Source organism: Nomascus leucogenys, chromosome 8 (genome assembly GCF_006542625.1).
Source record: "Nomascus leucogenys isolate Asia chromosome 8, Asia_NLE_v1, whole genome shotgun sequence".
Taxonomy (NCBI): Eukaryota; Metazoa; Chordata; class Mammalia; order Primates; family Hylobatidae; genus Nomascus; species Nomascus leucogenys.
Window position 1 is genome coordinate 19517914 of NC_044388.1, and position 12933 is coordinate 19530846.

At 39.6% G+C, this 12933-nt stretch overlaps 1 protein-coding gene across 2 annotated transcripts in view; it reads right to left on the reverse strand.

Annotated features, from left to right (window-relative positions):
* Nucleotides 1–12933, reverse strand: part of NEK11 (NIMA related kinase 11) — a 324686-nt gene that overhangs the window by 175956 nt on the left and 135797 nt on the right. For both annotated transcript variants that reach the window (XM_030816832.1, XM_003265413.2), the window contains 4 exons: nt 9551–9670; nt 5073–5166; nt 1996–2103; nt 20–134 (listed from right to left, as the gene is read on the reverse strand). In XM_030816832.1, the coding sequence (XP_030672692.1) occupies nt 20–134; nt 1996–2103; nt 5073–5166; nt 9551–9670 (437 nt within the window). The remainder of the gene's footprint in view (nt 1–19; nt 135–1995; nt 2104–5072; nt 5167–9550; nt 9671–12933) is intronic.

A 12933-nucleotide genomic window follows, 5' to 3' on the forward strand; every position in this document is an offset into this window, starting at 1 on the left:
AACCAATGCAAACACATACCATGATATCCAAGGTCAGAGGTGGCATCCTCTACAATTGATTCAAGTTCGCAGAGGTCCATGGAAGGAATAGGCTGAGACTCAGGCAGGTTCTCTAAAGTCGGTTCATCAAATTCCTTGTGGAAGGTAATTAACAATTCATGAGATGCTGATAGAAGGAAACAGCACTACCACAAATGAAAAAAAATTCTTATTTAGAAGACTACTTGGAAACAAGCCTACCTAATCCTCTTGCTTAAACATTTTCAAACTTCAGGAGGTAAGTTGGGATAAGAGAAACAGCCCTGAATCAATGAGACAGGTAACCTTGCATAAAGCATTTAACCTTCATGGGCTCAGTTTCAGGATCATGACTAGGTAAGCCAAGTGGGATGACCAAGGTAGGTACCAATTGAAGGTACTCACTCCATTGACAGCTGAGGGGGGCCTCCTTCAATTTGGCATCTAGGGTGTTCCACTTACCACACCCTACTCCAGCCCTGCTCAGTTTCTGCATCTCAAAATTAAAGGTGTTAGCCTGAATGACTTACAAGTTCCCCTCTAGCTTTAAAGCTCTGTGATTCTACAAATTCCAATTTCCTAAAAGATCTAAGAGACCACATGATGAAAGAATTCACACTTCAAAAAAAAAAAGCTTTAGCCAAAATCAGTAGGTATTTCAATAAATCATTTTGCCTTTTTCCCTTAGTTTTGTGTGTGTGTGTGTGTGTGTGTGTGTGTGTGTGTGTGTGTGTGTGTATTTGCGTTTGAACCTGGAGCTGGTGCTGAGTTGATCTATTTTTCTTGATAAATGGTTTTCATGGGAAACTACTCCAAGAGTGTCTTTTTAATAAGAGAAAGTTTAAAAGAAAGTTCAAACTAATCTTAACAAGTAAAATGAAGCCATGCCACACTGCAGTGCGGTATTTGTGAGAATATCATCATAAAGTGTTTTTAAGAAGTCAGTTTTCTGTACTGTATAATAATTGTTTCAGGAGGCGAAATTGGTTCCAGATTTCAAAGGATCACTGAGAGCACACAGAGAACTTTACGGATAAAGAACAGAAAGTACATGAAATATGTCTTTACGTGCACTTCAGAAATTATTTGAAAATAAGTATGTATTTGGACTCTCAATTAACTTTGATTTGCTGAGTTTCTCTTTGAAGAGAAAGATAGAATTGTTACAATTGTTTCTCTTAGAAAGAGAAGGACATGGTCTGATCTTTGGTCCCCATTACCACTCCATGTATGGAGACCTGATCTGCTATGTACTTTCACAGAGACCTAACTTTAGCTCCAGCACAACTGTATATGCCACAGGATCAAAGACAGACCTAGCCTGTCTTATGTATTATGGTATCCAACTGTTTTAAGCTGTCATTCTTTAGAGAAAACAGTGCCTAACATGATTCCACATTTGATGGTGCTTCAAGCTTTCAAAGCCCAAATTCAGCCAAGCAGAAAATGCCTGCCAAAATAAAAGGCCTTGTCAGTTAGGGTCTGAAAAACAAAGCAAGCCACTCTCCTACATGCCTCAAATAATTTTTATAACATGTTTAAGAGGCGACATAGAGCCCATTCTCTCCCATAACTCTGATTCTCTCCTGTAAGTGCTTTTGAAATATAAAGTAGCTTGCTTCTGCCAGGCAAGAGAGATGGAAGAAGGAATAGAGAACAGAACCCCAGTGAGATTAGTAAGAAATTAAATCATAAACATGTATATGGGCAAGGGGAAGGAAAGCACTCAAAGATGGGAGCATTTTCCTCTTCCTCTTCTCCTTCTTTATTACATTTTTCTTTAGCCTCTTGCATCTGATTAATCTCTTTCCTATATTTATTTCATCTTTTTCAGCTCAATGAAGCTTCTTCCTGCTACATTTAAAACCCTTCAGGCTCTTCTGTAAAGTGTTCAGCTTCCCATTTTCTTTCCCCTTTGTTCTCTGGATATCATTAAACCTGCCTCAGTTTTGTGCTTGTGAATATGATTAAACTTGCCTCTTCCCTGCCTTGCCACCTTTCTTCATCCTTGTCCTGGGGTGAACAAGAAAGTCTTCCCTCAGGTTGCTCCTCCTTTTCTTCCATTCCTTTTAAATGTGTTTTTTCCTAAAGAGATTATGACAAGGTCTGTTCAGCAGTGGTTTTCCAAGTCTTTCTTCATCTGGAGGTGAAGTGCTGCTTTCAGGAGGCCCATTTTCTATTCATTATTAATCAGAGTATACATAGGAAACAGACCAGCAGCATAGGAATTAGCAGAGGGCTTATGAGAAATGCAACATCTCAGGCTGCACCCTGGACTAATTGAATCAGAATCTGCATCTTAACAAGATTCATAGGAAATCAAGGTGCATTTCAAGTTTGAGAATACTATAAGCCATAAGAATTTGGAGGAGGGTCCATTGATTGTGGACCCAAGTGAGCTGAGGTTTTCCTGAAAATATTTGAAAGAGAGATGGGATGCTGACAATGTGCCAGAGGGAAATGACTGATGTGACTGCACAAAAGAGGGCAGGATGCCTGGGGATGCTGAGCCATCCAGTCTGTGGGCCTGAACCAGCTGGCAAGAGGACACAGTGTTCAAGCAGAACAGATTCAACAGCCATCTATCTGCCTGGAGCATTTCTGCCCCCATCAATATATAAACATAGGAAACATGCTTCTGGAAAGCTCAGGGCCAAAGACAGTGGTGGCACTAATCTCAGAAGATCAAAGAATGAACCACAGTCTTTGTCCAGAACAGCATCAGCATCAGTCGCTTCCCCTCCTGCTCCCTTTGCTCCTTGCTGATGGGAAGGGGATGAAAATGGGAAGTTACTGGGGATGTGATGAGTTGGGAGTTCATAGGATCCTTGTGAAATCCTCTCTTTCTTCATCTGAGTTGGGCCAAGATCAGAACTTTGTGTCTAGCTCCCATGTTCTGTGGAGTAATATATGCATAAGAACATTTCTTGGGATTCTGCCTGTCGTATGGTCTCAGGCTTATCTTCAGTTACTTCAGGGCCCCCAAAGGACCCTGATTTATAAGAGGAAGACAAGACCTCATACAGTGTAGTTATAACACCAATAATAATTCCATCCAATAAAAAAGAACACAAACATGGTGATCTTGAAGGGTCAAAGAAGAAAAGTAAAAAAGGTAAGTAAATTATCAGACACTAATATTTAAGCTCATACTTGAAACTACATTTCTTTTTTGCCATATGGTAACTACAAGAATGAAGTCATTTAGATTTTATAGAACAAAATAATACCATGCCTGTACTTCTCAATTTTCAATCTTAGGGGGAAAATCCCTTAGAATCAGTGATCCCTGCTTTATAAGAGGAAGACAAGACCCTGAAGAGATTATGACAAGGTCTGTTGAACAGTGGTTTTTCAAGTCTTCCCTCATCTGAGGTGAAGTGCTGCTTTCAGGAGGCCCGTTTTTTATTCATTATTAATCAGAGCGTACATAGGAATCAGACCAGCAGCATAGGAATTAGCAGAGGACTTACAAGAAATACAACATCTCTGAGCATACTAGAAAAGTATGTCCCCATTTCTATAGCTGAATAAACAAGTAATTTACACATCAACAAACTCAGAATTCTTATAATTCTGTCAGCCTCCTTGTCAGGATTTGTGGGAATGTACAGTTCTCAGCACTGCAGGGGGACGAAGCAGACTGAACCACAGAAGAAGACCCACCTTAACAGGCTCTCATTTGCAGGGCCTAGAAGTGTGTGGGAAGCTGAAGAAAGGCACCCAGTTTTCAGAGGGGGTTTGAGTCCTTCCATAGTGGTGGCATCAAGACCCTTCTCCAACTAGGGATCCAGCCCTATTGTTGACCCCATGGCCTTTCAGCTAGCAGGTTCTTCACTCACCAAGTTCCCTGAGCAGGAAAGAACCCATCTCCCAATTCTCTGTAACCTGCAACAGATCCCACAGCGGGGCTTCACTTAAATGGAGTGGCAGATGGGTGGGAAAGGGGGGATGGAATTGAGCACATATGACCATCATCCCCACATTGTCTGCTAACTGGTCCATCAAACAGAGGAAGACTCCTGAGGTTAGAGGAAGCTAGGCCTCTTATTGGTCCCAACTTGGGATTTTTAGAACTCCAAAGCACACAGAACCCCTAAATAATTGAGAAAGATGCATTACTGGCAGATCCCCCCCTTAAAGAGGGGCCCTGTCTGGCTGAGGGTGAGGTCTCCTGCATGCCCCAGGGTTTGGAGCCCTCTGATAACTAAGCTACAACAGTTAGCATCCCTGGGGCTTGGGGGATTGTCTCCAAGGCCTCAGGGAGCTTGGTGCTTCCTGCTAAAGGAGAGAATCTCTCACATGCAGGGATCTCCATTAATAAAAATCAGAATTTGAGACAGTAGAAGTTCTCTATAAAAATGGCTTCATCCCAAGTTGCTTTTACCTGAAGAGCTATGAGGTTGGTATTGACGTCTATTGCCCAAATTTGACATTGTAAAGACCACCTTATTAATCAGAGCCTACCCAAGGCCTGTGGAGATATTGTCAACCATTAGAGAAAATGGCGTTTGCTATTTACAGATTTGGAATGCCGAGGACATGAATTTGGGGTCACTTCATGTGAATCTGCAACTCTATTCATTATTGAACATCTATGGCAGTTAAAATTTGAATGAAGTTATTAGCACAATGTAAACAAAATGGGTAAGAAACAAAATAAAAAGGAAAAGAATAAAAACCAGACAAAGAACAATACTAAAAAGGTAAAGCAACAATAGCATGAGTGGAATTAAAAATTAGATATACACGCATTTGTTCTGTCAGCTAATCATTTTAACCCATCAGTTATGCATTTAGTGCCAATTCAGTTGTCTTGTACAGAGTAGGAGCTTGATTTTTGTTAAATGGATCAATTGATCCACCTCTCGCTACAGCCGCTTTGAATCGTTGTCACCAACTGTTGACTTACATTCTAGAATCCTTCCTGGAATTCGGTGAAGTTAATCTGGATGTTCTTGTTTTCTCCCTGGTCCCTTTTCCTACCCAATCATCACCATGCATCTAAAGCAAGAAAAATTTTTATGTAAAATTTAAAATAAGAGGGTACTTACATGGAGTACATCAACACTCAGCTGCTGAAAGTTCCGAGATCTCAATTCTTGCATTCGTTTGTTATTTTCTTCATATTTTTCTTCCACAATCTTTCTGTAAATTTAAAGTGAATGTAGAAAAATAACTGTGAATTGCTAAAACCGTGTCTATATTATACAGATGAGTGTGATCCTTATTTCAACAGACTGACTGGGGGATTGGAAAGCCAGGCCATCAGATCTCTTCCTCATCAAGGTGAATGTGGTGCAGCACCCAGCTGATTCTCTTTTAAAGCACACACAGGATACTCTGGTTCCTTATTCACCCTTACAAATCCCAAAATGCAGCAGCAGGAGAAGGCAGTGCTCCTCTCTGTGCGTCCTCCAAGTGCGATGACAGGGCTATGTGTTCCCAACGCCTAGCACAGTGCCTAACACATACTAATAACACAAAAACTGCTTTCAGGATGAACAAACCCATAAAAAGTAAAACTAGAGCTACATATCAAAGGATTTATGAGGAAATACATGGGAGTCATTGTGCCGGGGAATTTTTCTAGACACATTTACTTTGTTTTCTGTATTACAGGAGAGTGAGTTTAAGAGACCTGCTACTAAACTGGAAGAAAGATTTGAGTTCTTATGATTACTTGTGGGCTAATTTATGCTCAGGTTTTCATCACTGAACACCCTTCTAGTCAAACTCTCTTGTCTCTAAAATGGGTACATTATGATTCTTCTGACAATAGAGTCATTTTCTAGCTAAAACACATGATCCCCCTTGATTCTACAATCAACAATTAGAAACAATTCCAATACAACTTATTCACAAAATCAAGGCCAAACTTTATTTAAAACCATTACCTTCAAGTAAGAAAAATATATTAGTGTATCATGTGAAATATATGTGACTTCTTTGTATTAAAAAAGTTTTAATGTAAATATGTTGTAATCTGTATATGTTATTAAATTTGCCTTTTTAATCTGTTCCTATCAGAGATTTAATTTTCCTTTTACCCTCAGCCAACGACACGAATCATGGCACCTTAGAAATATCACCATCTCTGAGGTATTACGAACAGATTTGGGGCTGTGAGCTCATGCAATGGCTCAAGCAATTTATGTGAATATATTTTCCCAGTAAAACTCACACTCAATGTCATAGTGGTTTGCAGGATCCAACTTGTATTGGCTCAAGAGCAGATTGTGTAAATATCTTCTCAACCGAATATTAAATGGTATCATATTGGTAGCTTGATATTGGCCAGAGTGGGAGTATTTATATCACAGAAATCAGCAAACAAATCAGCAGACCCCTTCAAACCGAGAGCTGGTTGTTAAATATTTACCAGCACACCACTGCTCACAATGTACTTTCATGGAAATCTTTTTCTACCCATTTATTAAAGAAAGCAAATGTTAAGGGAAAATAGACTCATAGATTCTTTTTTATTATACTTTAGGTTTTAGGGTACATGTGCACAATGTGCAGGTTTGTTACATATGTATCCATGTGCCATGTTGTTTTGCTGCACCCATTAACTCGTCATTTAGTATTAGGTATATCTCCTAATGCTGCCCCTCCCCCCTCCCCCCACCCCACAACAGTACCCGGAGTGTGATGTTCCCCTTCCTGTGTCCATGAGTTCTCATTGTTCAGTTCCCACCTATGAGTGAGAACATGCGGTGTTTGGTTTTTTGTCCTTGCGATAGCTTACTGAGAATGATGTTTTCCAGTTTCATCCATGTCCCTACAAAGGACATGAACTCATCATTTTTTATGGCTGCATAGTATTCCATGGTGTATATGTACCACATTTTCTTAATCCAGTCTATCGTTGTTGGACATTTGGGTTGGTTCCAAGTCTTTGCTATTGTGAATAGTGCCGCAATAAACATACGTGTGCATGTGTCTTTATAGCAGCAGGATTTACAGTCCTTTGGGTATATACCCAGTAATGGGATGGCTGGGTCAAATGGTATTTCTAGTTCTAGATCCCTGAGGAATTGCCACACTGACTTCCACAATGGTTGAACTAGTTTACAGTCCCACCAACAGTGTAAAAGTGTTCCTATTTCTCCACATCCTCTCCAGCACCTGTTGTTTCCTGACTTTTTAATGATGGCCATTCTAACTGGTGTGAGATGGTATCTCACTGTGGTTTTGATTTGCATTTCTCTGATGGCCAGTAACTTCAGCAAAGTCTCAGGATACAAAATCAATGTACAAAAATCACAAGCATTCTTGTACACCAATCACAGACAAACAGAGAGCCAAATCATGAGTGAACTCCCATTCACAATTGCTTCAAACAGAATAAAATACCTAGGAATCCAACTTACAAGGCATGTGAAGGACCTCTTCAAGGAGAACTACAAACCACTGCTCAATGAAATAAAAGAGGATACAAACAAATGGAAGAACATTCCATGTTCCTGGGTTGAAAGAAACAGTATTGTGAAAATGGCCATACTGCCCAAGCTAATTTATAGATTCAATGCCATCCCCATCAAGCTACCAATGACTTTCTTCACAGAATTGGAAAAAACTACTTTAAAGTTCATATGGAACCAAAAAAGAGCCCGCATCGCCAAGTCAATCCTAAGCCAAAAGGACAAAGCTGGAGGCATCATGCTACCTGACTTCAAACTATACTACAAGGCTACAGTAACCAAAACAGCATGGTACTGGTACCACAACAGAGACATAGATCAATGGAACAGAACAGAGCCCTCAGAAATAATGCCGCATATCTACAACTATCTGATCTTTGACAAACCTGACAAAAACAAGCAATGGGGAAAGGATTCCCTATTTAATAAATGGTGCTGGGAAAACTGGCTAGCCATATGTAGAAAGCTGAAACTGGATCCCTTCCTTACACCCATTTATTAAAGAAAGCAAATGTTAAGGGAAAATAGACTCGTAGATTCTTACTTGGCTTATCATGATATTCATTCTAAGTACAAGGACACATCTAAATCGTTTTTCAGATAAGTTAACAAGGGAACAAAATGAGTAGATTTGTGTTCAGGTTCTTTCTGTCTCTCTAGTTCTTGATTGGGGCTCCTAAACTACCAAAACATTGGCAGAGGAAGAAAAAATAAGAAAAATTTGGAAATCTGATAACCTACCAACACATAAATCAGTCTTTCAGAAATTGAGGCTCTAAGGCTCTTTGAAATTCCATTTTTATACATGTATTTTTTCAGCTTTATTAAAATTTAATTGACAAGAAATGTTTAGATTTATATATACTATGTGATGTTTTCATATATGTATACATTGTGGGATAATTAAATCAAGCTCTAGTCTGTTAGCAATTTTCAAAAATACAAAACATTGTTATTAATTACAGTCACCATGCTCTACAATAGATCTCCAGAACTTATTTCTCCTGTCTGAAACTTTTTACCTTTTGACCAACATTTTCCCATTCATGCCCCCCTGCCCCTAGTAACCACCATTCTACTCTCCCCTTTTGTGAATTCAACTTTTTAAGATTCCATATATAAGTGATATCATGCAGTATTTGTCTTTCTATGCCTGGCTTCTCTTAACACAATGTCCTCCAGGTTCATCCATGTTGTTGCGAATGATGGGATTCCCTTCTTTTTTAAGGCTAAATAGTACTCCATTGTGTGTATTTATACCACATTTTATTTATCCCCTTATCTGTTGATGGATAGGTAGGTTGATTCCATATCTCGGCTACTGTGAATAACTCTGCAATGAACATTGGAGTATAAGTATCTTTTCTATATACTGATTTCATTTTCTTTGGATGTAAGTCCAAATGTAGGATTGCCAGATCATATGGTAGTTCTATTTTTAATTTTTAGAGGAATCTTCACGCTATTTTTCCATAATGGCTGTACTGATTTACATTCTCACCACTACTGCACAAGGGTTCCCTTTTCTCTACATCCTGGCTAACACCTGAAATTTCACTTTTTCACGTAAATACTCTAATTACTAGTGATATCTCCCACCAGCAACACTGCCCTGAGCATAGACTTTTCTAAATACTTCACTTGACAGAACAGAGCTCTGTTTCCAGTCTACTTCTTCCAAAAGCTAACAATTTCCTGCCAATAAAGTCTCCTTCCTATAAATAAATGAGGTCTCCTGGTAGAAGGTACGCAGCAAGCACCTAGGGAATCCGGGTGAAACAGTGATGTCTCCTGCTGGGGTATGTGCAGAAGCTGTCAACAACGATGAGATTTTGTTTGGAAACTGACTCTATTTTCATCACTAATAACCTCCCAAATAGTTAATCTTTCCTTTCACACAAGCTGAAAGCCTGATATTAATAGCACCTGACATTCAGTCTATGGCTCAGTAGTCATCTTGGAGTGAACGAGTGAATGAATAAACACATAAATACATAATCACATGCATTGGGGTTTCCTGTTTTGTTTTTGCTTTTCTCTGTAAATTCCCTGAGAGCCCTGAGAAGTAGTCCCGAGCATGAGTGCCTAAAGGAAAAGCAGCTTACTTCAGCTTCCTGGCTTTCTCATCAGCCGCCTGGAGCTTCCTCAGCCGCATCCTTTCTCTTGGCGTCATTTTCTGTACTTCTGACAGTGCCCTCAGAGTCTGCAGGTGGATCCTTTTTTGCCTATAAATAACAAAGATTCCCCTCATATAGCCCATCCCAAACATGTTCAGAAAAATTAAACAAATATTTTATAAAAGTATCACTACACTACTGAGAGCAAAAGCATCTTGAGACAGGCCAGGCAAAAACTAATAAGCTTTGGGTACGTAATGAGCCAACCAGGACTGTAGTTAATAAGCAACATTTTTCAAATTAGATTTTTGTTTAAAGGAAATTATTTACTTTCCAAATTCCTGCTCATATCATCGCCAATGACTAGTTTTCATAATGTAAAACAAATTAGGATCTTGGCCATTAAAGAGTAAATAGACTGGCCCAGTAATTCCACCGTGTGGATAAAACACATAATCTTTAGAGTTAGGCAGGGTTGGAATCCCACCTCCACCACTCATTAGCTCTGTGGCCTTGGGCAAGTAACTGAACCTCCCTGAATCTCAGTTTTCTCATCTGTAAAGAATGGGCTACAGTAAGTATCATATGAGATAACATATGCACAGTGCCTAGCACATAAAAAGTATTCCAAAATGGTAGTATTTTAACAGCTAAATCTTATTTTTTTATTTTTTAACTTTTATTTAAAGTTCAGGAGTGCATGTGCAGGTTCGTTATATAGGTAAACTCAAGTGATAGGGGTTTGTTGTACAGATTATTTTGTCATCCACGTATTAAGCCTAGTACCCATTAGTTATTTTTCCTGATTCTCTCCCTCCTCCCACCCTCCACCCTCTGAAAAATTGCAGTGTCTGTTGTTCCCCTCTATGTGTCCATGTGTTCTCATAATTTAGCTCCCACTTGTAAGTGAGAACATGCATTATTTGGTTTTCTGGTCATGCATTACTTTGCTAAGGATAATGGCCTCCCGCTCTGTCCATGTTGCTGCAAAGGACATGATCTTGTTATTTTTATGGCTGTGTAGTATCCCATGGTGTAAATGTACCACATTTTCTTTATCTAGTGTACCATGGATGGGCATTTAGGTTGATTCCATGTCTTTGCTATTGTGAACAATGCTGCAATGAACATATGCGTGCACGTGTCTTTATGACAGAATGATTTATATTCCTTTAGGTATATATCCAGTAATGGAATTCCTGGGTCAAATTGTATTCTATTTTTAGGTCTTTAAGGAATTGCCACACTGTTTTCCACAATGGTTGAACTAATTTACACTTCCACCAATGGTGTATGAGTGTTCCTTTTTCTCTGCAACCTCACCAGAATCTATTTTTTGACTTTTTTTTCTTTTTTTTTAATTTTGAGACAGAGTCTCGCTCTGTCGCCAGGCTGCAGTGCAATGGCACGATTTCGGCTCACTCCAACCTCAGCCTCCTGAGTAGCTAGGACTACAGGCACACGCTACCACGCCCAGCTAATTTTTGTATTTTTAGTAGAGACGGGGTTTCACCATGTTGGCCAGGATGGTCTCAATCTCTTGACCTCATGATCCACCATTCTGACTGGTGTAAAGCTTTCTGAGAACTTGCCCTATGAATCTGGGTGCTCCTGTATTGGGTGCACATATATTTCGGATAGTTAGATCTTGTTGAATTGAACCCTTTACCATTATGTAATGCTCTTGTCTTTTTTGATTATTGTTGGTATAAAGTCTGTTTGGTTTGAAATTAGAATAGCAACCCCTGCTTTTTCCTATTTTCCATTTGCTAGGTAGATTTTTCTCCATCCTTTACTTTGAGCCTATGTGTGCCATTGCCATGTGAGATGGGTCTGCTAAAGACAGCATATAGTTGGGCCTTGCTTCTTTATCCAACTTGACACTGTGCCTTTTAATTGTGGCATTTAGTCTGTCTACATTCAAGATTAGTATTGATCTGTGTGGATTTAATCCTGTCATTACGATGTTATCTGGTTATTATGCAGACTTGTTTGTATGGTTGCTCTATAGTGTCACTTATAGTCTGTACTTCAGTGTGTACCAGTAGTGGCTGGTAATGGTCTTTCCTTTCTATATTTAGTGCTTCCTTCAGGAGGCTTTATAAGGCAGGTCTGGTAGTAACAAATTCCCTCACTATTTGCTTGTCTGAAAAGGATCTTATTTCTCCTTCGCTTATGAAGCTTAATTTGGCAAGATATGAAATTCTTGGTTGGAATTTCTTTTCTTTAAGAATGTTGAATGTTGGCCCCCAATCTCTTCTGGCTTGTAAGGTTTCAGCTGAGACATCTGCTGTTAGTGTGATGGGCTTCCCTTTGCATGTGACCTGACCTTTCTCTCCAACTGCCTTTAAAATTTTTTCTTTCATTTTGACCTTGGAAAACCTGATGATTATGTGTCCTGGGGGATGATCTTCTTGTGAAGTATCTTACTGAGGCTCTCTGCATTTTCTGAATTTGAGTGTTGACCTCTTTAGCTAGGTTGGGGAAGTTCTCATGGATGAAATTTCTATGTTTCTATGTAATGTATTTCTATGTTTTCCAAGTTGCTTCAATTTTCCCTACCTCTTTCAGGGACATGATTTGATCTCTTTTACATAATCCCATATTTCTTGGAGGTTTTGTTCATTCCTTTTTCTCTATTCTTCCCTGACTGTCTTATTTCAGAAAACCAGTCTTCAAGGTCTGAGATTCTTTCCTCAGCTAGGTCCATTCTGATACTAATACTTGAGATTGCATTCTTTTTTTTTTTTTTTTTTTTTTTTTTTCGGAGATGGAGTCTCACTCCATCATCCAGGCTGGAGTGCAATGGTGCTATCTCAGCTCACTGCAACCTCCGCCTCCCAGGTTCAAACGATTCTCCTGCCACAGCCTCCTTGGTAACTGGGATTACAGGCACATACTACTACACCTGGCTAACTTTTGTATTTTTGTAGGGACGGGGTTTCTCCATGTTGGCCAGGCTGGTCTCGAACTCCTGACCTCAAATGATCCACCCACCTCAGCCTCCCAAAGTGCTGGGATTACAGGCATGAGCCACCGGACCCAGCCTGAAATTCTTATAGTGTGATTTTCAGCTCAATCAGATCAGTTACATTCTTTTCTATACTGGCTATTTTTCTGTCAGCTCCTGTATCATTTCATTATGTTTCTTAGCTTTCTTGGATTGTGTTTCAATGTGCTCCTGCATCTCAATGATCTTCATTCCTATTAATATTCAGAATTCTATTTCTGTCATTTCAGCCTCCTCAGCCTGTCTCAGAACCCTTGCTACAGAGGTACTGTGGTCACCCGGAGGAATGAAGGCAGTCTGGTTTTTTGAGTTCTCGAAGTTCTTGCACTGGCTCTATCTCATCTTTGTGGGCTGAAGTTCC